At 37.1% G+C, this 25,267-nt stretch overlaps 1 protein-coding gene across 19 annotated transcripts in view; it reads right to left on the bottom strand.

The window, feature by feature from the left end:
* CCDC178 (coiled-coil domain containing 178) overlaps positions 1 to 25,267 on the bottom strand; it is a 134,005-nt gene that overhangs the window by 49,716 nt on the left and 59,022 nt on the right. Inside the window, exons 18-19 of one of the 19 annotated variants that reach the window (XM_087890532.1) lie at positions 21,711 to 21,742; positions 20,848 to 20,897 (exon numbers count right to left, since the gene is read on the bottom strand). The exons of 17 other annotated variants lie outside the window; for them this stretch is intronic. In XM_087890532.1, coding sequence (XP_087746658.1) covers positions 21,737 to 21,742 — 6 coding nt within the window. In that variant the 3' untranslated portion in view covers positions 20,848 to 20,897; positions 21,711 to 21,736. Of the gene's footprint in view, positions 1 to 20,847; positions 20,898 to 21,651; positions 21,743 to 25,267 lie in introns of those variants that run through there. One more of the 19 variants, XM_087890531.1, reaches the window with a different exon arrangement.

The raw sequence follows: 25,267 nt of genomic DNA on the forward strand, positions 1-25,267 counted from the left end.
TACAGCAATTTGAAGCTTAGTTGCTTACCTTCTAAGGCAGCCCCAGTTAGTAGAACATCGGAGATGTGGAAATCAGCCGTGCTGTGTGAATCAGCTGAGCCCAAAAGAAGGAAATATAGGGCAGGATAGGGCAGCGGGCAGGACCAGGGCCAGCTGATGGTCGGAGCTACCGGTTTGCTAGAACCGGTCCAAACCGGTAGCAGCCCACCACTGGAATGGGGGAAGGAGAAAATTCCTCTAGGTCAGCACAAATACTATTTCCTCTAAAGTTCTTCTGGGAGAAAAAGGGAATCATTCTGTGTGCTAAAGATCAACTCAGTCTATCAAATTTATGATACAAAAGAATGATCAGCACAAATTTTTATTGTTAAATAATATATGAATTAAGCATGCAATATTTATAGATTGCCTGAAGTCTGAATTAATAAAACCAATACCTGATAGTTTGTCCAAGTCAACGTTATACTATGCAGTCACTATTAAAACAAATGTTACTATTTTGAATGAATTTAGGTCTATTGATCTTGTACAATGAATTCAGATTTGTATTTTCTAACCACACTAGTGTAAATGGAGAGTCCATAGGTTAAACATTTCTCGTAATATAATAATACCATTATATTACATAGATTTCATTCAAACTGGCATTTAGAATGGAGAGGAGAGAAATTGAATTCTCAGCTTATTATGTAACTCAATATAAAGGAGGAAATGAAAAATATTATTTTCCCTCTAATCACATTATTAACTGAATGCAAGGCTGCTTATTTCTTTTTATCAACACAATCATTATCTATATATCTATTTATTCTATCTGTCTATCTATCTATCTATCTATCTCAGAAGGTTCAGAAGGCTTTCAGTAGAATGTTAGTATGTATAAAGCAGTCAAATAATGCAATTCCCTACAATGCCCCAGCACTGTTGAAGTTTCTGAGCCCAATTTAAAGTGCTGATCTTAAAGGCAAGGCCTTTCCATCATACAACCATTTAAATGTCTTCCTTTGTGAAAACCTACATTGGAAGGCATGAAAAGAGAAATCTTTTTCCTATACTCCATGTATCCAGCATATTACCAAACAGACCCTGTTAGACATTATTGTTATAGTATAAGAGAGGAACCCTAAAGATAGACAGACAGACCTGGATTATTCTTAGTGATTTTCTTATAGCTCTTGAATGGAATTTTAATTTAGTTTCTTGGACTCCAGTATTGCAGCAAGTTATAGGGAGGAACTCTTATCAACTGCGTGCTCTGTTCACGCAGATTATTTTCTGTTTGTAATTCTCAAGCACATGGATAACATATGTGGAGAGCAGAGAGTCAACATTTGTGTACTCAATCCTTGCCTCTCTGGGTTAAGACATGAATAAGGAAGGTGAATAGAGGGTAGACAGCTGGGAAAGGAATTGAAGAAAGGGAAGGCATAAAAAAATCAGAAAACAATAGATTGATCAATTGACAGCTTATCTCATAAAAAGCAATTTATCTCAGATAGAAAGAAATCTAGAAATAACTGTTTCAAATCGTTTAAGAAATTGTAACTTAATTAACTCACTATAACGGAGGATGAAAATTCCTCTTATCATTTCCAAGATTCTGTATTTATCTCAGGCAAGTATTAGAAACCATTCATTGAAATTTTGTAGTTCTTGCTTCCTAACTGAGACTGAGATATGTTCTGTCTACTTAAAAGATGAAGTTATCAGACTTTTACTGAAAAAGTAACCGTTGCCTCAGAAAAGCTCTGTAACTGTAAGAAGCCACATTGTTTACTTATGAGTACAAGTAAAAGTGCTGATTATTTCATGGCACAGGCATAGGTTATTTGACGGGGTCCTATCCCCAATAGTTTATGCCTATCTGGTACATTGGGCAGAGTGGATATACTCTGGATTCCTTCAATTAAACAGTTACCTTGTAGGATTGAGGAAGTGCACCTTCTACATTCCCACCACTTCAAATGTTCTGTATATCTCTGAAGGCTCAGTTCCTAGGCCTGGGCTTAAGGTTTCTATGGAATTCTAGCAATTTTTCAGCTGCTGTTAATGTATTTCTATCTGATTTTCCTTTTATTATACTATAAATTCTTCCTCTTTTGTAAGCTACCCAGAAACTTCAGGAGTTGGTGGCCTCCAAATCTGAGAAACAATAACAATTATAATGTCCTAGTCATTAGGCACAGAAATATATCAGCTTACTGAACTTAAGACTCTGGTAGATTTTGAGAAGCTCTCATACAGCAAATGAGTTGTTAATAAGAGCATGAGACTGAATGCATAATTAAATAATAATATTACACATGATGCTTTAGTAGTAACTGGTGTTTTCATGTCAACCAGTATATGTTATTTGTTTTTAGTTTCACAGATATTTCAGTAAACTCACATTAGGTAGACTAGCATGAATGTATATTTCATGCTCTCCAATCATGGTGTTTGTTTCTTCTGTATCTTCTATTTTCTACTTATAACGTTATGAAATAGTCACCACTCATGCATTTAGACTTTCAGGTCTGTTGATCTGATCTCTGAAGACTGGTATTTTCACTTCCCTGTTGTATGTCACATTTCTGTCCGGGTTTTTTTTTCTCTATCCTATTTCATACTGTATGTACCTATTCATGTGTGGGATATGGATTTAGTGGCCTGGCATAGCTATTGCGGTACTGACATGAATCAGCAAGTGAGAGGAAAAAGGGGGAGAAGCAACTCATATATAACCTTAGAGTGCAGTTGATGAGCTGACCTGGATGCTAGTCAGGACTTTTGTGGGGCTGCTGTAGGTAACATTTCCACTGATTAAGCCTTGTATATAGGTGCTGGGAACTAAAGCCCAGGGTGAAACCCACTATCATAGTAGCTGGGAGGAATCAGCTGCTGGTCTGATCTGTGAAGAAGTGTGTGTGTGTGAGAGGGGGGGAGGATGGAGAGGGAGAGAGAGAGAGAGAGAGAGAGAGAGAGAGAAACTGAGAAGTAAGTTGCCATGTTTTAGGAAGTCCTGCAGAATGTGCTGCTGGACAGACTATGTTAGTCATTTGGTCAGAAGGAAATATTGTATGCAGGAGAATTTGCTTATGTAGTTGCAATTCCTGGCTCCAGGAGGAAGATGATGGTGAAGAAGTTGATGGGAGGATCCCCCTGGCAGAAGAGAAGCACAACCCCAGACAGAAGAACAAACTAGAGGCTAAGGGGAAGGGAAGGTAGGTGGTTGTAAATGGACACTTGGAGTCTCCAGAGGAAGGGATGGGCAGAAGACACACAGAGAGGTGCATCACTCAATGACTACTCAGTGGGTCGGCTGACAAAATCCAAGAAGGCAAGACACCTGAACACTCTTCAATAACACAGCCAATCCCCCACCCTCTCTTTCTATGAGAAACTAAAGGGGAAGAGGAGGAGAAAGAGGGAGAAGTGGTAGCTTAGCAACAGAGCAGGTGGTTGTTAGTGAATAGCCCTGAAAAAGAGGCTGAAGAAAGTCACACTTTTGCACATTAGTTCCTACTTGCTGTAAAAGAATCATAAAAGCCTCCATCATTTATTATTGTATTGCAATTGTCCTTCTTAAAAACATCCGGCTGCACTATTTCCCCCCCTTTCTTTATTGCATCCAGACAGTAAATTACCTTTCGTTATATGAAGTTTTATGATGTCACTTCTTAGAATACTTTGTGGGTTATTATTTTACCATACTATAAACGTTCCTGCTATCCCTGCAAAATATTCAGAGGCATCCATAGAATGCTGAGATTTTGGCAGCAAGATGAAAATGTTGCAATGCAAGCTCTACCCCTTGTGAAACATGATACAAAAAAATGGAATTTGATTTGTAATATTGCAACATGAATTTTGTCAATTGTTCCCCTTGTGCTTCCCATGAATGTCCATAGAAATATTACAAGATTTTGCAATCCTAATAACAGCTATATGTTGCATGAGCTGCTGAGCAATAGAAATTGGATTTTCGCTGTGTATAAAACTTTTCTATCATGTAAGATACTCATTTTCTTTCAAAAGGAAAACACTTTTTTGTGAAATAGGAATACTGAATGCATATTTAATCAAGTATCTGTAAACAAATTTTATTTAGATAATAAAGCCATACTTCACTGACTTAAGCAAAGTGCATTCAATTGGTTTTTAATTCATCTTTTAAACAGTCTGTTGTCAATTAAATGAAATACTGTTATCAAAAGTATTACTTAAGCTTAAAAAATTATATCATTAAAGAAAATATCCATTAAACAAACAATTCCAAGTTATGGCTTTTTTATAACTTGGATATGGAAGCTGACAATTCTGAGCTTTAAAATCTGATGTGACAGCTATAAATCTACCTACTGTAAAACTGACATGTTTGTAAACCTTCAGTTGGGTAAAACTGTGCATCATAGGCCAACAATTTTTGAATCAATGTACCTCAAGTAAACTAACTAAAATACATGATCTGTGAGTCCTGTGCAGTTTAAATTTTGCAAGGGTGTTGCCATTTTCTATGATTCAGTCACATGATCATCTAATGGTCCCAGCCAGCTTCCCACAAGGCAACTGAATGGGAAAGTCAGCAGGAAATCAGAAGTCAGTGTCCTGTCTCAGGCCAAGCAAACATAAGCACATGAAGAGGTAGTTGCATAGTTTACTAAATGAGGTTTGCAAGTAACCTCATTGAGGTTGAGAGAGTGCAAACACATGCACATGTGGCAAAGAGCCCCAGCAGCTCTGGGACGGCTTGTCATACTCTGGTAAAATGCAGCCATCCCAGATCAGTCCCAGTCCTAATCCCAGTTACTTCATAACCTGGGATTCATAAGACCCCTTACTTCATAAGACCGCTACTGTGTTTGCCAACCTAGTTGAACTTTGCTGTCCTCTCACTGTTGATGAGGCATTCCTGTCCTTGTGGTGGGGCCAGGCTGGGTTTCAACTATGGGGGAGCGGGGGGACCACTTGCATTGCATACTGTGCATTGTGGCTCTATGACTGCTTTTGGCTTTTTTTTCCCCCAGCCACAGCTTAAAGCTACTGGATAATTTAAGATCTGCTAGGAAAGAAGGAAAGGAAAGAAGGGCTATATAGCAAAGGATGTATATGCCCATTATGCAGAAAGGAAAGTTGTATACTGTCAGAAAAAAATATAAACTATTATTATGCATCAGTATAATAATATATGCCGAATATACCAGTATTCAGCGTATTTAGTACATATAAGCATCAATATACTTTTGCCATGAAGCTAATATACTGTACTGTTAGCAATATACAGTTCAGTGGAAATTCAGGCAGTACAACAGACTCTCACATATATTCCATTCTGCAGAAAAATCATGGTAAAAAAAATCCAGGTGTTTTTTTATGGATTGTAACACATATATGGTTTCATAAGTTATGTCTATCCTTCTGCAAGCTTTCCCTTTGTCTCCACACATATTTATATACATACTCTAATATGTCGGTATTTTTATACCTTCTCGAGAACTACTTTGAATGTTTAACGGAAACGTTTTTTTAAAATGTGAAAAAATCCAAATAAATAAATGCAAGTTATCTCTAACTTTTTGTGTACACCCTCCCACTTGTACACTGATGTCTCTGTAAACTTCTAGAATTTTAAAAACTTTTCTACCTAAGAACAACAGATTCCATCCCCTGTATATACCTTAAGAAGAGTCCACTTTGGCAGTTCAGTACTTTGCAATGTAAAATAAATCTATGACTCTTATTGTTCATCTCTACTAACTATAAGAGATTATTAGAGCATGAAATACTTCTACCTGGAAGCTACATCGAAAGATATTAAGATATATCCATTGGGATAGAATGCTGGCAGCAATAACTTGACTTAGCTGTGCATAGAACACTTGTGTTAGCTCTTCCCCTACACATGGACCATTTTGGCTCTTTGCAAGATCTGCATGCGGCTCCCTCATGTGGTGAACTATTGAACTACATACACAAATTTTAGGCCCTTGATTAACATGATAGCTGTAGGTTCAAAAATATATTTTGTTGTTTTTTAATCTCAACTTTTGAATTGTGCTTAGAGCTTGCTTCATAAAATGAACCTGGTTTGTTTCTTGGTTTAAGCTGTATTTGCTTTTGGCCATTACCTACTGGTTTGTCTTTTGATCTGAATACCTTTTGGTCCAGATCTAGCACTCATATGCTCATTCAGTACTATATGGTTGACTTGCATATTCCTATTCATAATCCTTATAGCATGAAATGTTATCCATCATCATTTATAAACATGTGTTGATTTATTCTCTTGAATTATTTCCATAGTAACTTTCATTACTTCAGTCTCTAAAGCCTTGAATGCCTGAGCAGTCTAGCAATTAATGTGTTAACATTGTTGTAACATATTTTTGGCATTCCTTTTATAAGATTAGCAAGCTAAAAGAATGTTTATTTTTTGCATATTTTTCTTTGTAAAGAGCGTTAAAGTTTTTAATGTCTGATTAATGCTATTGAGATTAAGAATAAAATAATATGTATAAAAGACACAGAGTAACATAGAACTGTGAAGACATTTTCATCTGGAATCCTCCTGACTAGTTATTATATCTTACAAATTGTCCCTCTTGTTCAATAATATTATTCATAACTTAAAGAAACGGCGTGGAAATTTGGATTGAGGAATAATTTTTACTCTTTTTCTATTGTTAAACTTCCAGAGGACTTTTATGCTATCATCACGTTACCAAAATAAGTTGTTATACTGACTGAATACTGAATATTTGTAATGTTTATAATGATATATAGCATATTTTGCCATTTGGTGAATTCTTGGGTATTCAGTCTTGGGATGCCTTTAGTCAATGTTTCCCAATGCTGGCAAGTATCAGATGTGTGAACTCCAATTCTCCATCAACATAGTCATTTTATAAGTTGAAATTCATACATCTGAAAGCTGCTATTGGGAAATGATGCTCTAGATCTACTGGTAGATCTCTGGGACACAGTAGTACCTTGGAAGGTTTCATCATTTCCTTATAATATATTACATACGCCATATAATATATGGAATCAATAAATGAAATATCAACCAACTATGCCACTGGCTCTGTTTTTCAAGTAGTTGTGCTGGATATGGAAGCATCTCAACAACATTGAATTAAAGCTAAAATATCAATGATTCTAATTACTTGAATCATTATTATTACTTATACTAAAATGATATATACAAAATAATGAAATAAAATCAAACAATAAAACAAAACACAAAGATAACTCTAATAAAATAGCAAGGTATAATACCATTCCAAAGAAAGAAGAGCTTTGACTACCTTGTAAGCATAAAAAAGGAAAAAGCCAACATTCTTTTAGTAGGATATTTGGGATACTAAATGTTCATTGGAAAAAACCTTTTGGACTAGTTGCCATCTATGATTTCTAAAAATTATATCTGTAATAAACTTACTGGTTATATCCATAATAAACTCACTTTTAAATAACCCAAAAGAGGGTCTCACATTATATACTATTTCATGATATCCCAGTTGGTTATTACAAGTAAATCAACCTCTTGGATTTGGTATTGAAAGGCAAACGTTTCTTGCCTGAGAACTGAAACTCTATATTTTGGAGCTATACACAGGCATATTTTAATCTGGATTCATTTAGCAATACATAGTCTATGGTGGTTGTATCTACCTTTTCCAGGCATGGTCATAGTTGGCACACCACTCAAAGTTGAAAAAAATGGTATCTTAGATGAAATGGATATTTAATGCAAAGTTGAAAAGAAGAATATCAGCATTCCAAATTGGAATCTTAATTGTGATGGAAACCGTCTCTAGAAAACAGACAATTATTTCCATGTCCCTGGGCTTTACAAAAATCAAAGACTATACAAACAGATAAGAGCCCTAGCTAACTTGGAAGACTGAGGAGACTGCTTCATGCCTACATATGGTTTCAGTTTTCTTCAGCCGTATCCCTATTCCCTGCTACTTTTAATACTTTCTATAGTGATCCTAGTAGGACAAAGATTCAAGTAACAGAACTCACCTAGAATTCTATTATCTTAGCTCCTTTTCACAAGACCACATATGTTACTGTGATCTGATATTATTGTGATTTTATTTCACCATCAGACCTGATTTGCTTAGCTTGATTTGCACACTATTTGCCTAAATCTAACTTCAGTTTCCTTTGTAATATTGGGAGCTTACAGAACGGAACACAGGGATACTAAAGTTGTCTCGGTCCTCTGCAAGAACTAATGCTAGATTTAGATCAAGAACGTGTAGCTGGGAATGATCTGCTCACATATCAACTTCCAAAATAAAGGAATATTAATGAACAATCTCATTTACAGAATGATCAGACCTAAATATCACTGAGTAATTATTCTAATTATTGTCTTATTTAAACAAAAAACAACAACCCTATTCTCTTATAAGGAAGTACATTTTTATTGATTATGTACAGCAAGTTGGTGTTTCATTCCTACTCCAGTATAGTATTTCTAATAAATCTTTATAATCCAAGAAAGAACAAATAAAAAATGAAAGTGAACATACTCAAACAATACAATATGTTCTTATTTTTACAAACTAAAACTTTGTCTGTCATGCACAATAAAACTGTACATTATTTGCAGCATTTAAATTAGATTGGATCTAAAAAAAATTAATCAATTTTTCAAAAGGTGAGGAAAAGGCACATTTTGCCTTTAATTCAATAGGCATTTAGTTACACAATTTCATTACTAAAGGTTTTTCTATTTTCAAGAAATGATAAATATAGAAGTTATTAGTAGATTTGACCAAAGGGGGGGGGGGCTTTGTTGTACATTGAAAGATCACAACAAAAGTGTAGTTGAGGGTAAAAAAACTAGCTACCCGAAGTCTGAACATTTCTGAAGGTATGATACATGTATATGAAAAGTTAGTGATAAAGACAATACTTTATAAAGCTATATTGGGCATATGTCACTGTCCAAATACAATTTGTTTTCTTTCTTTCTCCTACTTGTAAATGAGACAGTCAACCCTTGATTGCACCATTTCAAATGCAAATAATTCTGTTCCAACTGCCTCCTTACATTAGCTAAATTAAGTCATCAGTAAACAAAATTAGAAAATTCTCAATACAGCTGCTATAAACAACTTTTGAAGTTCTATATACTAAACAAATGGAATTCTGATAAGGTTAAAAATTGTTGACTATTGCTGTCATCAATATAAGTCATATAATTTCCGGTCCCTCAAACCAGTGCTGGTCACAGCAAATTATAATCAAAGATAGATTTCTTGGAGGGTGTTAATACCATTAGATTTAAAGAATTAAAAATACATGAAACTTTTGAGTTAATGAACAGGCTCCTTAACTGCTCATTTAATTTAAACAGCTGTTTGTTAATGCCCTAAGCAGTGTCATAAACTGTGAAAATACTGTTGAGTGCAAGACACTAGTTAATGCTATAAAGCAACACATGCTCTAATATTAAATGGATTTAATAGAATTAATAGAGAATAAAACATTAACTCCCTATTATGTTTTAGAACCCAGGGGCAAATTCTGGCTAAAGAGGACTTTGATTCTGAAAACACAAAAAGTAAAGTCTACCACTGTACAGCAAATCATGGTGTTTTTACACTCTTGAAAAAAAATGGAACCCTGATAAGCTCACATCTGTTCCAATCACAGACTGGATAAAAATCACAGTTTACTAAACTCCTAAATAACTAAATATGTGGAACCCCCAACAAGAGCCCATCTGTTACAACTGAATTTTGGATAAGGTCCCATTGCAAAATTCTCTATAATAAAAGTAGGCATTGTAAAATCAAAAAAGTCTGGTTAGTTTTTTCGTAAATTAATATTTTCCTGATATAGCAACTGAAGTATACAAATACTAGGTTAATGATCATAGTGATTTCACTATGGGATATTATTGACTTTAGTGTGTCTACTGTATGTGTTTGTCCTCTGTTATAACCATTTGTTCAGCAACCATTTGAAGTTACGAAGATCCTGAATGACAGTTATGACTGGTTCTCAGAATTCTGGGTGTTGCAGCACTCTGTGGTCAGTCACATGATCAAAATTTGGGCATTTGGGGACCAGTCTGCATGTACAACCAGTTGTAGCATCACACAATCATGTTCTCCTGGCATGGCTAACTTCCTCTTCTTCAACTCCACCCACCCAGCTATCTCCCACCCACTCTGCCTTTGTGGCCACCCTCTAATCCATTATAAATTCTTGAAGAGCCAGCCGTTTTTATCTCTCCTCCCCATCTCTACCCTTTTGGCTGCTTTGTACTGTCATCTACCCCTGCCATTCCATGTTGCCAATTCCAGGTCTGCACAGATCCCAGGCCAGCAATGGGAAAAAGATGAAAGTCAGCTGGAGGAGGCGGGGATAAGCAATGGAGTACAGTGAGCCAAAAGGGCAGAGATTGGGAGTATTGATGCATAGGCATCCAGCAGGAGAAGCATCAAGTCCTTAATTATCCGGTCCTGACCTAATGACTACCAGGACTGCCACTATTATATGGCACATTCACATGATGTTTTTCTTAATGATTGCTTCACTTAGCAAAGTAAATTCCTGTCCCGGTAGGACTGTAGAAATAAAAGGATAACAAAATTAAGTAATATTTTAATTAGAATAACTAATCTAGCAGAAGTATTAACATTTTAAAAGAAATCATCTTGATTTTTGTCTTTTCTGCATGTTCTGATATACATGCAATAACCTCTTTCACTGCTGCTGCTCTTAAAGTAATTATTTACTTGAGATAAATGCCAATGATTGATTTATTTAGAAAATTTATTGGCGGCCCGTCTTACTACAGGGTAATTCTGATGCAATTAGTTCTAGGGTGGGAAATCTGTGATACTTCAGATATTGCTGAACTACAACTCCTTGCAGTCCTTACCAAAAGCAAGGATGCAAGGAATTTTTGTTAAGTAACATCTGGAGAAGTGCAGGATCCCTTCTGATGAAGAAACACTAGAATGTGATACAGGACTGTTAACAGGAGGATTCATTATGGCTCTCATGGTAGTTTTATCTGAGGGTCTGATAATAATTAGGGTATATCATCCTTGTCATGTGTTTTCAATCCTGCCTGGTTCTTCGTTTTTATGGAGGAGATTTTGCTTTGATAAGATGGTTGCCTGATTCTTATTGTGATTGGTATGGGAAAAAAAATTGTGATTCTTATTGTGGTTGGTATGGAAGATTATTGCAAAATATATTCATATTTCAGTTTGTAGGTAAAACATTAAAGACACCAGATATGTTCACATAAATATTTGACAATAAGGTTTACGTAATATTTCTCTTTATATTATTACAATGTACAGTTTCCAGTTGGGCAGATGTGGGCAATGGTAGATTTCATAAAGGATTCTCAATTATACTAACTATAAATTTGTTTATGCAATTAATATAGATGTAATATTTAAATTCTTTATCTATAACATGAAAATATAATTAATGTTAACAAAAAAATTTCTCAGAAATTTTCTACAATATATTTTGTTCCTCTTTCCACATATACATGGCTTAATAGCAATAATATATTCTCTCTCTCTCCGTGTGTGTGTGTGTATGCATACTTATCATAAAATTAAAAAAGGAACTATTTTATTAGAAAGTGAAATCTGGAGATTTGCTGTGCAAACAGTATAGCATTTTTTTTTTTAAAAAAAGTCAAACAATTCCCTTGTCAAAGCCAAGCATATCTTGTTAAATATTAAGAGCTTAATATTTCAATAAATACTTCAAAGATTGCAGATGCACTCAAAGGTGTAAAGAAAGATGGATAACAATACTCATTAATTTTGTCACTAAATAATGAGGCATGGCCTCTCGGTTTTATCAATGCCATGAAAGTATAGCTTAGATATTAAACCTTTTTTTTTTCTATACTTATGCTTTAATATCTGCATTCTTTCATATTAATGTGATTGCAAGATTTAATTGCTTTCAATAAGGACTAAAAAAAGATGAGAACTAAATATTCTACCATAAGTATCGAATAATGAAACAAAGAACTGACAAATTAACCAAGTATCTGTTATAAACATTTTGAGGCAATTACATAGTCCACTCAGGTATTATTAAATTGGTTTAAATTTAACACACCTCCATATCCCTGCATATACTATTTTTATCCCTAACCTTCTTTGACTGAGAGGATGTTTTTAAGCATATTTGCCTCTCTATTATAAGGAATACAATCAATTCAGGAATAATCAGGGTAAGAAACAGCATAGAAGGAGCCACAAAGAATGGTAGTAGTATAGTGTCCTGTTGCTCCACCCTGAGTACAGTTTTGTAATACTTATAGATAGAATATAAAGCTACACTGATTAAAAATGAACCTTAATAGTGATACTATCATTACAACTAATCTTGTGATTATGAGAGGAACTGCAGTGACATGAAAGTGTTATTTATTCTTACTTGATTATTTTTTGCTTAATCTTTTCACATATAAGATGCAACTTGTGGAAATAAATAGACTGACCAGGAAAGTGTTTATTATTCAAACTCTACATTAACCTCCTGGTTGGAGTTTTAAAAGATCTAGATTTACGCTCTCCTAGCATAGCTATTAAAATTTACCTATACTAGTCGTCTGTGTAGATACAGCTATAAATTAATCACAAAATCCAACCTACTTTAAGAGAGTAGAACTTGGCTCAGAAGTACATCTATCTTCTTTTGATTAAATGGCTATTAAACAAATGAAATGTTAGCCAAAACCCACATAACAACAACTGAAACTTTCTTTTTATAACCCTGCAGTCCCTATTTGGGATAGAGTTGGGACAACTGCATAGAGCTGAGCGTTTACTGGCCAGATGCCTTTCCTAATGCCTTCATGGAGTTTTCAACAGATATTTTTTCTTTGTGCCCTAGGAGAGAAACATCTGCTGCTACCTAGGTTTGAACTCTCAACCTTTCGAGTGGGAGGCGAGTGTCGTCACCACAGTGAAACAAAACACAAATTATTTTGGATTCACACTGCTCTGAAACATCTAGGGCAATATTAAACAACTGAAATATCTACGGCAATATTGCTTGGAAGGTTAAATGCAGCCAAAATAATATTGCAAGCAGTAGAGAGGAATGTCTTCCATATCAAAGGTGGCTAGATTATGACTGCTAATATCATATTACTTGAAATTAAGTCACTAATTCAGCTATATGGAGCACAATTAGATCTATAATCCAATTATTACTGTCTGGATACTATGAAACAGTTAGTTTGGTGTAGTGATTAAGGTGGTGGCCTAGAAACATGGAGACTATGAATCCTAATCTCACTTTAGGTATGAAAGCTGGCTGGATGACTTTGGGCCAGTCATTCTCTGTCAGCCCAACCCACCTCACAAGGTTGTGATTGTAGGAAAAATAGGAGGAGGAAGGAATATTAGGTCTGTTCTCCACCTTGAGTTACTTATAAAGTAGTAACAGCGGAATAAAATCGAATAAACAAACAAACAAACAAACATTAAATAAACAAAGATTCCTGAGGTTAGTCCTTCAGATTCCCAAGTTGTCTCAAATGTAATTTTTTAGCTAGGGAATTATAGGATACTATGTAATAAACTGTTTTATTATTTAAAAACTTTGAATTCTTGTTCACTCTCTTAACTTGGGGATACGGAGCCTGCTACAGCATATAGGATCACAACATTCTATGCTGTATCCTTTATGAAGTGGCAACAAAATTATCTTTCAATTGTTCAATAGCTTTATTGTTTCAATGCTTTTAACAACATTTTCATTTTTGTGGTTGTTTTGATAGCTATCTAGATAGCTAGATAAGACCAGTCACCAGCAGAATTGGTAACCTGGCTATTTTAACAGTTTTCACAATCATTAAGTATTTTTATGCTTAGCAGTTTTATTATGTTAGTGCGACTTTTATCATTTGTAGTTTATTATCTGAATATTTTAATGCTGGTAGCTTGCTGACTTCCAACTTAAGAAAGAACTGATTCATTCATTTGCACATTACTACATGGTGTTGTTGTTATGTTGTTGTTACTTGGGAATACCATTGAGTGTTTGGCAGAGACAATGTGCTTCTTAGGCAGTTACATATTCCTGTTCATTATTTGTAAGCTAAATGTCACAAATAATGCTGAGCCACTCATCTAAGGAAGATGTGAGGAGGTGAGGTGAAGGATTCTACCAAATTTGTAAGTCCCACTAAGTAGGCTAATACAGGAAATCAACTCTACGGGAAGACTATAACTGCACATTATTGAGATAGGCTAGCTATAATAGAATGAAAGCCTGATTATGCCTTACACTCCCTCCTTTTCATACTTCAGTTAATCAGGGAAGAGCCTGCCCAAGTCACTTCTAAATTCTTACTTCTCAGGACTTAAATAATATTTCAGCCCTCTTTGTTTAATGGCTTTTGCATATTTTTGTCAAGGTCACCTCCCTTATTCTCTACAAAATTTGCCTGATCAAACTCTTGTTGCTATGCTGCTGACCGCTGTCCTACCATTCAAAGTCCAGTTTCTGACCAGATTGCTGAACAGTGTTAAAGTTGCTGTGGTTTATTTGCTAAACAATGATCCCTTGAAGTGTAATGAAATGTGTGCCTAAATAAATATATTAGTAATGATTTTCATCTATCTGCAAGATGGGTGCATGAAAGCTTGCTCGCCTCCAAGGATTTTGAAAGTTAAATAGCTTGTTTCTCTCCAATGAAAGACTTCACTAAAATAAGCACTATGAACAAATCTCCAACTGTGAACTAATTAAAGACAATTTCCTTTCATGGTTTTCTACTAAATGTCATTTGTGATTTTATTCTGTCTTTATGTACACATTATTTGTAACATTTCTGTGAATATCTAACATAGTAAACTGCCGTTTACGAATGTCTTACGTTTTTATTTTAAAAATCTTTTTATTTCTATCTATAGTTATCAATTTTTATTTATTTTAATGCTGAAACTCTAAACTCAGAATTTAAATCTCACTGATTCAATCTTCTATTGAGATATATGAGGTTGTACTATCAACTAACAATTTGCTAGTGACTTTCTTAAATGTATTCTTTTATTATATGTAGTTATTGTTTTAAAAGAAACTAAGTTTTAAAAAATTATTTAGTGGCATTTCTGAGAGCAGTGCCCATTAAAATTAGAATCAGTTGGCTCATCCTGATAAACTGATTTGAAAGGATTTATGCATAGACAATATTTTTTATTTCTTTTGGTTTGACCCAATATTAGACAAATTTATATGTTCTTAATTCTAAGCCACTTTGTAACTTTACATACTGAACTACTGTAATAAATTACTCAGCAACATAGTTTAGGATAACAGGGCAGGGGCGGGGGAGTAGCGGTTATTATTAAAGAAGGTCTGAGACCGAGGGAGGCCACTGTTCCTCAGACGGCCGGCTGTGAGTCCCTCCTTGTGAAGTGGGGTCATGGAGTTCAGATGGGTTTGCTGATCATGTACCTGGCTCCCTGCCACGTGGCAGCAGCCCTGCCCAAGCTCCTCGACGTTATCGCCGCGGTGGCAGTTGATACCCCCAGACTTATGGTCATGGGGGATTTCAACCTGCCATTCGTGGGTGAGACGTCGGAGGTGGCTCGGGAGTTCATGGCTTCCATGACAGCTATGGACCTGACCCAGTTAATTCATGGCCCTACCCACACAGGGGGAAACACGCTGGACCTGGTTTTCATCTCTGGACAGTGGTTGAGTAATCTTGAGATAGGGGACATAGTCACTGAGCCCTTGTCATGGTCGGATCACTCTCTCCTTCGCCTTGACCTTCGAACCGCTATACCCCGTCGCAGGGAGGCGGAGCTGGTAAGATGGTGCCGCCCTAGGCGCCTGATGGAACCTGATAGGTTCCAGATGGAGCTTGGGCCATTTCCCGAGGCTCTGGCACATGCCTCAACTAGGGACCTAGTGGCCGCCTGGGATAGGGCGGCCGCTGGATCGGGTCGTGCCTTTGCGGCCTCTGACCCGGCGCCGATCTCACCTAGCTCCTTGGTTCACTGAGGAGCTGAGGGAGATGAAGCACCAGAAAAGATGCCTAGAGAGTAGTTGGAGGGCCAGTCTTTCTGAATCCAACCGGACACTGGTAAGATCTCATATTAAGAATTACCTAGTGGCAATAAAAGCAGCAAAATGGACATATTTTGCTGCTCTTATTGCATCATCAGATAATCACCTGGCCGCTCTGTTTAGGGTGACCCGCTCCCTGCTCCACCAGGAAGCGCGGGAGGACCCCTTGGAGGGTTGAGCCAAGGATTTTGTTCAATATCTGCATGACAAAATCACTCAGATTCGGGAAGATCTGGACTCCGACTGGGTAGTTCCAGGGGGGATGACTGAGGCAGGTCTTGAGAATGTTACCTGGGATGAGTTTGATTCTGTGACCTGTGACGACGTGGACAGGATTTTGGGTGGACTGATGCGACCACATGTTTATTGGACCCGTGCCCTTCCTGGTTAGTGCTGGCTTCCCGGGAGGTGATGCGAGGCTGGCTCCAGGGGATTATAAATGCTTCGTTGGGTGAGGGTGACTTCCCCGCCACCTTAAAAGAGGTGGTGGTGAGGCCTCTCCTCAAGAAGCTTTCCCTGGACCCGGCAGTGTTGGCTAATTATCGTTCGGTCTCCAACCTTCGGTTTGTTGCGAAGGTTGTTGAGAGTGTGGTTGCGCAACAGCTCTCCCAGTACCTGGATGAAACGATGTATCTGGATCCGTTCCAGTCGGGCTTCAGGCCTGGGTACAGCACGGAAACGGCATTGGTCGTGTTGGTTGATGATCTCTGGAGGGCTCGGGACAGGGGTTGCTCCTCTGTCCTGGTCCTATTAGACCTCTCAATGGCTTTTGATACCATCGACCATGGTATCATGCTGCACCGGTTGGAAGAGTTAGGGGTGGGGGGCACTGTATTATGGTAGTTCTCCTCCTTTCTCTCCGACCGGTTGCAGTCTGTGTTGGCAGTGGGGCAGAGGTCGACCCCGAGGCTCCTCATATGTGGGGTGCCACAAGGGTCAGTCCTCTCGCCCCTTTTGTTCAACATTTATGTAAAGCCGCTGGGCAAGATCATCTGTGGTTTCGGGGTGAAGTACCATCAGCACGCTGATGACACCCAGCTGTACATCTCCACCCCAGACCACCCCAATGATGCCCTTGAAGTGATGTCCCGGTGTCTGGAGGCCGTGCGGATCTGGATGGGGAGGAACAGGCTCAGGCTCAACCCATCCAAGACCGAGTGGCTGTGGTTTCCGACATCCCGCTATAGTCAGTTGATGCAATCGCTGACTATTGGGGGCGAATCGCTGGCCCCCACGGAGAGGGCTCGCAACTTGGGTGTCCTCCTGGATTCACGGCTGTCTTTAGAAGAGCACTTGACGGCTGTGACCGGGAGAATTTTTTATCAGGTTCTCCTGATCCGCCAGCTGCATCCCTTTCTGGATCGGGACTCCCTACACACAGTCACTCATGCCCTCGTCACTTCCCGCCTGGACTATTGTAACACTCTCTACATGGGCTCCCCTTGAGGAGCACCCGGAGGCTCCAATTGGCGCAGAGTGCGGCTGTGCGGGTGGTTATGGGAGCAACATGGCATCCTGTGTGACACTTCTCCTGCGCGAGCTGCACTGGCTCCCGGTGGTCTTCCGGGTGCGCTTCAAGGTTTTGGTCACCACCTTTAGAGCACTCCATGGCTTAGGACCTGGTTATTTACGGGACCGCCTACTACCACAAACAGCCTCCCACCAGCCGGTACGCTCTCATAGAGAGGGGCTCCTCCGGGTGCCGTCAGCCAAACAATGTCACTGGCGGCCCCCCGGGGGGGGGCTTATCTGTGGGGGCACCCACTATCTGGAACGAGCTCCCCCCAGAGATATGGAGGATCCCGTATCTGCACACTATCCGCCATGCTCTTAAGACCCTCCTATTCCAGCAAGCCGGCCTGGCCTAATTTTCTCCCCTGTTTTAAAATTCTTTTAAATCGAAATTTTAATCTGTTTTAAATTATTGGGATTTTTAATTGTCTCAGACTAAATTATTTAATCTGGTTTTAATTATGTTTCTAACTTTTGTATCTATGTATTTTATTTTGTGCTTGTTCACCACCCTGAGTCCTTCGGGAGTAGGGCGGTATATAAATTTAATAAAAACAAAAAAAACAAAAACAAAACAAAACAAACATCAAAATGGCAAAAATGTCATGATATCACAACAAAAGTGTGCATTCAGTGTCATGACACATGTATAAAAGTGATGGAGCTTGGACGGGGAGAAATGATAAAAGAAGCATAATGATCCAAGCTTCCCCTTTTTTGTGTGTGTCATGACACACCATTCACAAATTACTAAGGGCAGATTAGTACCAATTGCTATTCTTTCAAAATGTCACTCTAATCACCAAACATTTTTAAGTTCTCAATCCTAAAAAAAATGCATTAGAAAAATGAGCAGTCTTGTGATACTTAAGATACTTTAATTACCCCCTCACCCAGGTGTTATAATTTCCTGGTTTCTTGGTGAAACCATTCACTCTGATTAGAAATTAGAACTATCACTTCTATTCAATTCTAATCCTCCTACGTAAATTTACACCCGAAATCTCTTTCAGGGCAAATTTGAGTAGTACATAAGCAGGGATAAGAAGTACCTCTACTAGTAAAAAAGCATTGGTTGGTAGAATCGTATGTGTTTGTGTGTCTGGACATAAGAAACAGAAGAAAATGAGTGAGAAAGACTTCCTTCTACTTGCTTATATTTTCCTACCAGTGCTTTTAATTCCATTTCTGCTTGTAAGAAAAATGCTAGGCAGTATGCATTGTAGGGATTTTCAGGATTTGCAGTTCTTCATTGATTCAGCTAATAGGATTGGCTTGGAAAATGAAGTGATATGCTTTATGTTTTAGTTTGTTCATTTAAGAAATCAGTTCATTTCTGTGTGTCTCCAAGAATTCAGGGGAGTTTGTTTATTTTTTATACAACAGAATAAACAAAAGATTTTTCAAGTAAAAACTCACTACTGTTAATAAGCAGCAAAAAGTCCATGTATATTCATTTATTGAAGCCCTGCTTAAAGTTAGTAATAATGCAATAATGCAACAACTTCACAAAACTGGTTGACTTAGTAGTTGACAAATCAACAATATTTCTTCCTTACAAGAATTGTCATATAATAGTTTTCAGTATATATATAATTAGTATATATATAATCTTTCATCTTTTCATGACAATAGCATTCCTTTGGATAAACAATGATGATGGTCATGTTACTTGTTTATAATAAGTTACAATTATGCAAGTTGTGGGCACTCTGTGGACAATAAATGAATGCCAATAGCTTAAAACTGATTAAAATTGTAAATAATAAGGCAAGTTTTACTATGTTATGGAAAACTATGTTTTCTAGAAACTTGCGTATTTAAGCTAAGAAATGTTGACTGGAAAATCTGAATATATTAAATAAAACAATGAAACAAACAACTCATCTAATTTGCTATAAACTTGGACAAAATGATGGAAGAATAGTTTTCCAGCAAATACTTAAATGTTGAGGAATCAATCTGCTAGAAAAACATAATACAGTTAGTCCTCATTTACCAACTGGAATAGAGACCAGCAACTCTGTTGCTGTGCAGTGGGGTCAAGCGTAATGCCATGTGACTGCTGATTTATGACATCAGTTCCAGCTCCAGTAAGGAAGCAAATCCCCCACAGTCATTAAGCATGGCTTCACATGACTGTAACTTGCAACTTCCTGTCAATCTCCACAATGACCTTGCTTCTTGAAAGCTGGCTGTGACTGTTGCAAATGGCAATCACATAACTATGAGATGCCGTGAAAGTCATAAGTTTGAGGACAGGTCATAAAGTTATTTTTTTTAGCATTGTCATAACTTTGAACAATCAATAAACAGGACAATTGTTAATTCAGGACTATTTGTATAATGAGTTGACTTGGTTAGTCAAAGACAAAATCACAAAGGATAAATGGCTGTATTGATGAAGGCAGCCAGGTTAAAAAAAAATTCATTATGTTGATGATGAAGAATGCATGTGGGAAAGGATAAATAAGTAGCTTCCTTGCCTCTTATAGATATACTTTACGGGCTATCTATAGCAAAGCTGCAGGTATCAAGTTATCATCGAGAACAAAAAAAAAACAAAAAAACTAGAGTTTTCTTGCAATCATCACCTTTTGTTATTAAAGTTGAATCCTTTGCCAAGCAAGTCATTAAGTAAAATGTGCATTCAAATCACACCTGGTTCAGTTTCTTAAAAGTGCAATTTCAGCTAATTTAACAATCCACTCTTCTTAAGGGATGGGTTTTGCAGAGAAATTTAAGTTAGTGAGATAAGCTTGAGTAAATCATGCACTTAACTGATTTTTGATAATAGAAGAATTTGGATGGCTAAAAATCCTCCAAACCATAGAAACTAGAGAATATGGATTGTAATTATAATTTCATGCCAAAAATCACACGAACAAGTATCAGTTATTTTATTTCTCTTCCAGATACTTCTAATCATTTTTCAATTTATGTCACATTTAACAATGCATTTTATTCTACAAACCTTGGTCATTAATACACAAAAGGAAGTAATGTAATTGCAAATTATACCATAACAGAAGAATAAAAATAAACAGCAATGTATAAAAATACTTATATTAAATTATTGCAGGCTTTATTGTGTATCTTCTTTTACCCATCTTCTACAGTATATAGCTGTTATAGTGTATTCTTATTTCTAATAGGTAGGGGGCAAGTCTATACAACTTTTTAACTTGTACTTTTATGAAGCTGAATAATCAAACACATGGATGTTTTCAACTTCCACCTTCAGGTTTAAAAAGGAGCTGATTGCAGATAATTACAAGAGAATTTCACCCAGAGATCTCAGAGAGCCACTGGCAGAGTAGGAAATAGTGGATTTAAGAAAAAATGGAAAAGTTGGTGTTTATTTATTTATTAAATTATAGTATAGGACACATTTCATAAAACTGGTAGTAGCAGATTTGGCATATAAAAATTGCCAAACTATGCATATTTGGTCAGAGGTTCCACAATATTTGATGGATTCCACTCTATATTGATCATTTCAGCATTGTACTTTGATATTGCAACTGTACACATAATTATTTTTGGAGTGTATCTTACTCAACTATCTGAGACACTCTTCTGACAACAAAGGATGTTGCAGTAATGCTACAATATAATGTACAGATAATGACAGTTAGCGGTAAGTTGAAATACATTTCTCTTAAAAGTAACTCACATATTAACAGTATAATTTTTTTTGTTTTAAAGGCCAAAAAAATAGGTAAATACAAGGAATATAGAACTAACAATAATTAGCAACAAAACAGAACTTTTATGTACCCAGCATGTGCAAAAATACTGAGGATGGGGAAGGCAATCATTTTCCCACTTTGTGGCTTTTTGGGCCATTTGGTTAGTCACAGGTAGAAACAGCATGTTTGATTTATAGACTTTTTTTAGGCCAGAAATGATATCAATAAATCCTTACTCTTTAAATAGAAGTACTTCTTTGTGATTTGATATCATCATGCTTTGAAATAAATTCCCTATTATCAACCCTACCATTCCATCTATCCTCCTCAAATTTCTTTAGCAGTCATCAGAATGAATTTGCTTTTTCTCAAAATTCTTCGACTATTCCATTTAGAAAGCACTCAAACCCATTTCCCTTATGGGCTTACCTGAACAGGATACATGAAAATCAGAGCTAAACCTGTTGAAGAGAAGCAAATTTTTACAGTACAGTAATGATGTATTTTTATTGTTTTGTCTATTGCTCTGAGGGTAAGATATAAAAGAAATAGAGCTTCAAAATTAGAGCAGAATTTGTGAAGAAAAAAATCCATATATAGAATGTACTTCAAGAAACAGAGTGGTCATTCAGATGACACATAAAATGCTAATAACAATGAATATAATGCTATGGTGTTTATTTGTAATGGTTCTCAAAATCTGAAGATTAAATAGTGAAAAGGTTAATATATTGCTAACCACCTCCAATATTTTTCTTCAATTATTCTCTGACATTGCTTGCTTATGATAACAACTAGCTATCAAAATCAAGACCTTTATTAGGGAGGTTAATGTGAGGTAGGAACTCCATTCAGTGTTATTTTGGCTTAAGGGCATAATGTCACAATTTAGTGCATCCTTTAATGACTTTTTTTCTAAAGCCAGCTTGCAGCTTAGAACTAATTCAGCAAATTTCCTTGTAGGATCTTCAGGAGATATTTGGGGGCGGAGTGGGGGGAGAGAAAGTACAATTGATTATGTAGCCAAATTTCTGTTCAAGCCTGCTTACTGATTTTTGTTCATTTCACAAACAAACAAGGCATGAATATATCAACCTACAACCCATAAACAATAAAGAACTTCATCCTGTAAGTTTGCTACGGGCAGCAGTTTGTGCCTGAATCTGCTATTTGTCATAAGACAAATGATAAAGTGATTGCCATTTGTTACTGAATACACAAGAGGAGTGTTCATCTGTGAACCACAAAAATGCAGGCAACAGTAAATACTGCTGTTCTCAATGCTAACTACTAATAAAAAAAATCCCTTTATGTTGATAGCCAAAAATTACTTTGGCAGAATATACTAGCAGCAGCAGTCTTAATTTGATTGGAACAATTACACCTTGGTCAAGAACGCATTATTCAGAACATAAATATCCTAAACCCACCAGATTACAATTTTCAAGGAAGCAAAAACTATATATTATACAGAAAGGTAGCTTTTAAAATTGGGAGTAGAATTTAATTTATATGTATTATTCCCATTTCTGTAGTGTTCAGTGATTTTAATATAAACTTTTTTTAATGTTTCTGAGTCACTGATGCTTGACGTCTTTCTGCTATATTAATAGAGTTTATAACAGTGCCCATACATTAATACAGTCTGTGTTTTATTCAGGCGTTGATGGACTTTAGGGAGTACCTAAATTCTTTGTTGTTGTACTTCCTGGCAGCTATAAGATTTTTATTAATGTAATGTTACCCAACAATAAAATAATTCTTAATATGCAAATGACTTTTCTCTGGAACTTAAAGGGCTGCTCATTAAGTTACAACCTAAAAATAGTGAAACTAGCTTCCTTCTCAATAGTACTTTAATTCTGAGTTCTCAAAGAGAAATCCTATGATATATTTGCAATCTGTTCTGAAAATAGGATGTACATTAATGCAGCATGGGGGAACAGCTGTTCAAAGAAAAAAGATAGTACAATTGTATAGGTACACAAATCCTTAAGCATGTTTACAGTAGCTGTTATGATTGCTTCTAGATATAATCTCTGTAGTCTTCATAGAGAAACAAAGAAAATTCTCTTTTATATTACAATTGCTCCGTTTTCATATTTCTCCAAAATTATGGTGCACAATGTATACTGTCTGTACAGAAATGGCCATGCTTGAATATCAGGGATTATATTTTTGTTTAGGCAATCTCTTGCAATTGGGCCCAGAATCTTGGCCATTGAGTGAAGCCACATTATTGCTTCACTCAACAACTGCAATCCCAGGTCTCTCTGGTGCAAGTTGTTAAGCGGAGTTCCACAGAGAGGGTCTGGAGTGATGGAATGGGAAAAAGAGTATAGACCTCCCAACACACTCAAGAGACCCAGGCTCTCTCCCCACATCACAAGGGAGAACCTTGATCTGTCCCCGTACCCACACACACACAAACACAGCCAGCCGAGGGTTAAGGAAACACTTTGGAACGCACCCAGGTCTTATCTCCCACTTGGCAGCGATAGACACACCGTCTGCCAAATGCCTTTATTTTCACAAACAGAAAGATAAGGTACTTAACGTGCAAAAAGTCCAAGCAGAAATAATATTTCTCTCTGCAGTTCCGGACGAGGCTTTAGTGACTATCCAAGGTTTACTTTTGTTCGTCACAAGGATCACTGACCACTACCCTCTATTATATAGTCTCTGGGGTGTGGTCCAGTGACTCAGTTCTAATCCCTAGCACGCCTCCTAAGATGCTGCAAACATTTATCACGCCTTCGGAGGCGTGCGTCCAGGAATGATGTTTCTTCGTCACTCTGATCCGAGCCAGCTGTCTCCCTACTGATCTCCTCTCCCTCGGCCGGCACCTGAGACAATGCCAGAGGGGAGGGGCCTGGAGAGGGAGACCTGGCTGACTCCTCTTCCTCATGCTCGGAGCTTTCTTCCTCCGATGGGACAGGCTCAGAGGGCGGGGCCACAACAAACCTTGAGAATGATGGTATTCACTATAATTTTCCTGTTTGGCATTTACTAGAGTTTTCCACTCCAGAGGGGAAATGCTAGTGAATGCCAGCTTTCTGAAAGGGCCAGAATGTTAGCGTTCACCAGAGCTTTCCTCTCTGGAGGGGTGAAAATGCTGATGTTTGCTAGCATTTTGCCCTCCGGGAAAACGCTAGCAAACACCAGCATTCTCAAAGGTTGTGAAAACACATAAAGTATTTTTGCCAGATTTGAGGTCCACTCAAGTGCACAGGAGGATTTTCCCACCCAGCATGTGGAGAGTGGAAAAAAATGCCTTGGTGAACTGGGGGAATGGCTCTCAAATCCAACATTCCCTGCTGGCTTCCCCATTGGTTTTATGGGGAAGATGGCAGAGAAGATTGCAAATGGTGATCACATTATGGCAGGTCACTTGGCAACCAGTCATAAATGCAAGCAGGTTGCCAAGCTCTTGAAATGCTGATGCAACATTTTATGACAGCCAGAAGTATTTTACAGGCTGTAAAGCACCTCTCTCTAAGACGATCATGACTGCAAATGGCTGTTAAACAACAGATCATAAGTCAGGTACTATCTATACTTCACTATGTACTGCTATTTGACTACATAGCTGGGGGAAATGAAATAATTTATTCAGATGAATATCTGATAGTGATGTTGCTGTTCTTTGAATATCACTACCGAAAAAGTACCTATTAGTGACAACATCTAACTAAATGTGGGAAAAAACCCTCAAATAATTAGCAGTTGTCTCTATGGGAGTCTGACAGAAATCCCAAGACCACAGACAACACTGGAAAGTTGACAAATTATGTTTGAAGAAGACAATGGCAACCTACTTCTGGATTATTGACAAGGAAATCTAAATGGATTTCAATGCAAGAGAAATTTTAGCTTAATTTTGTTATCAAATCTGGACAGTTAACCACATTAGTGAACACGTATAGTGAACAGAAATAAGAGATGCAATTGATCCTTATGTGGAGAATAATAGGTTATGCAACCCT

This window comes from Pantherophis guttatus, chromosome 3 (assembly GCF_059756535.1).
Source record: "Pantherophis guttatus breed Tessera chromosome 3, ASM5975653v1, whole genome shotgun sequence".
NCBI lineage: Eukaryota > Metazoa > Chordata > Lepidosauria > Squamata > Colubridae > Pantherophis > Pantherophis guttatus.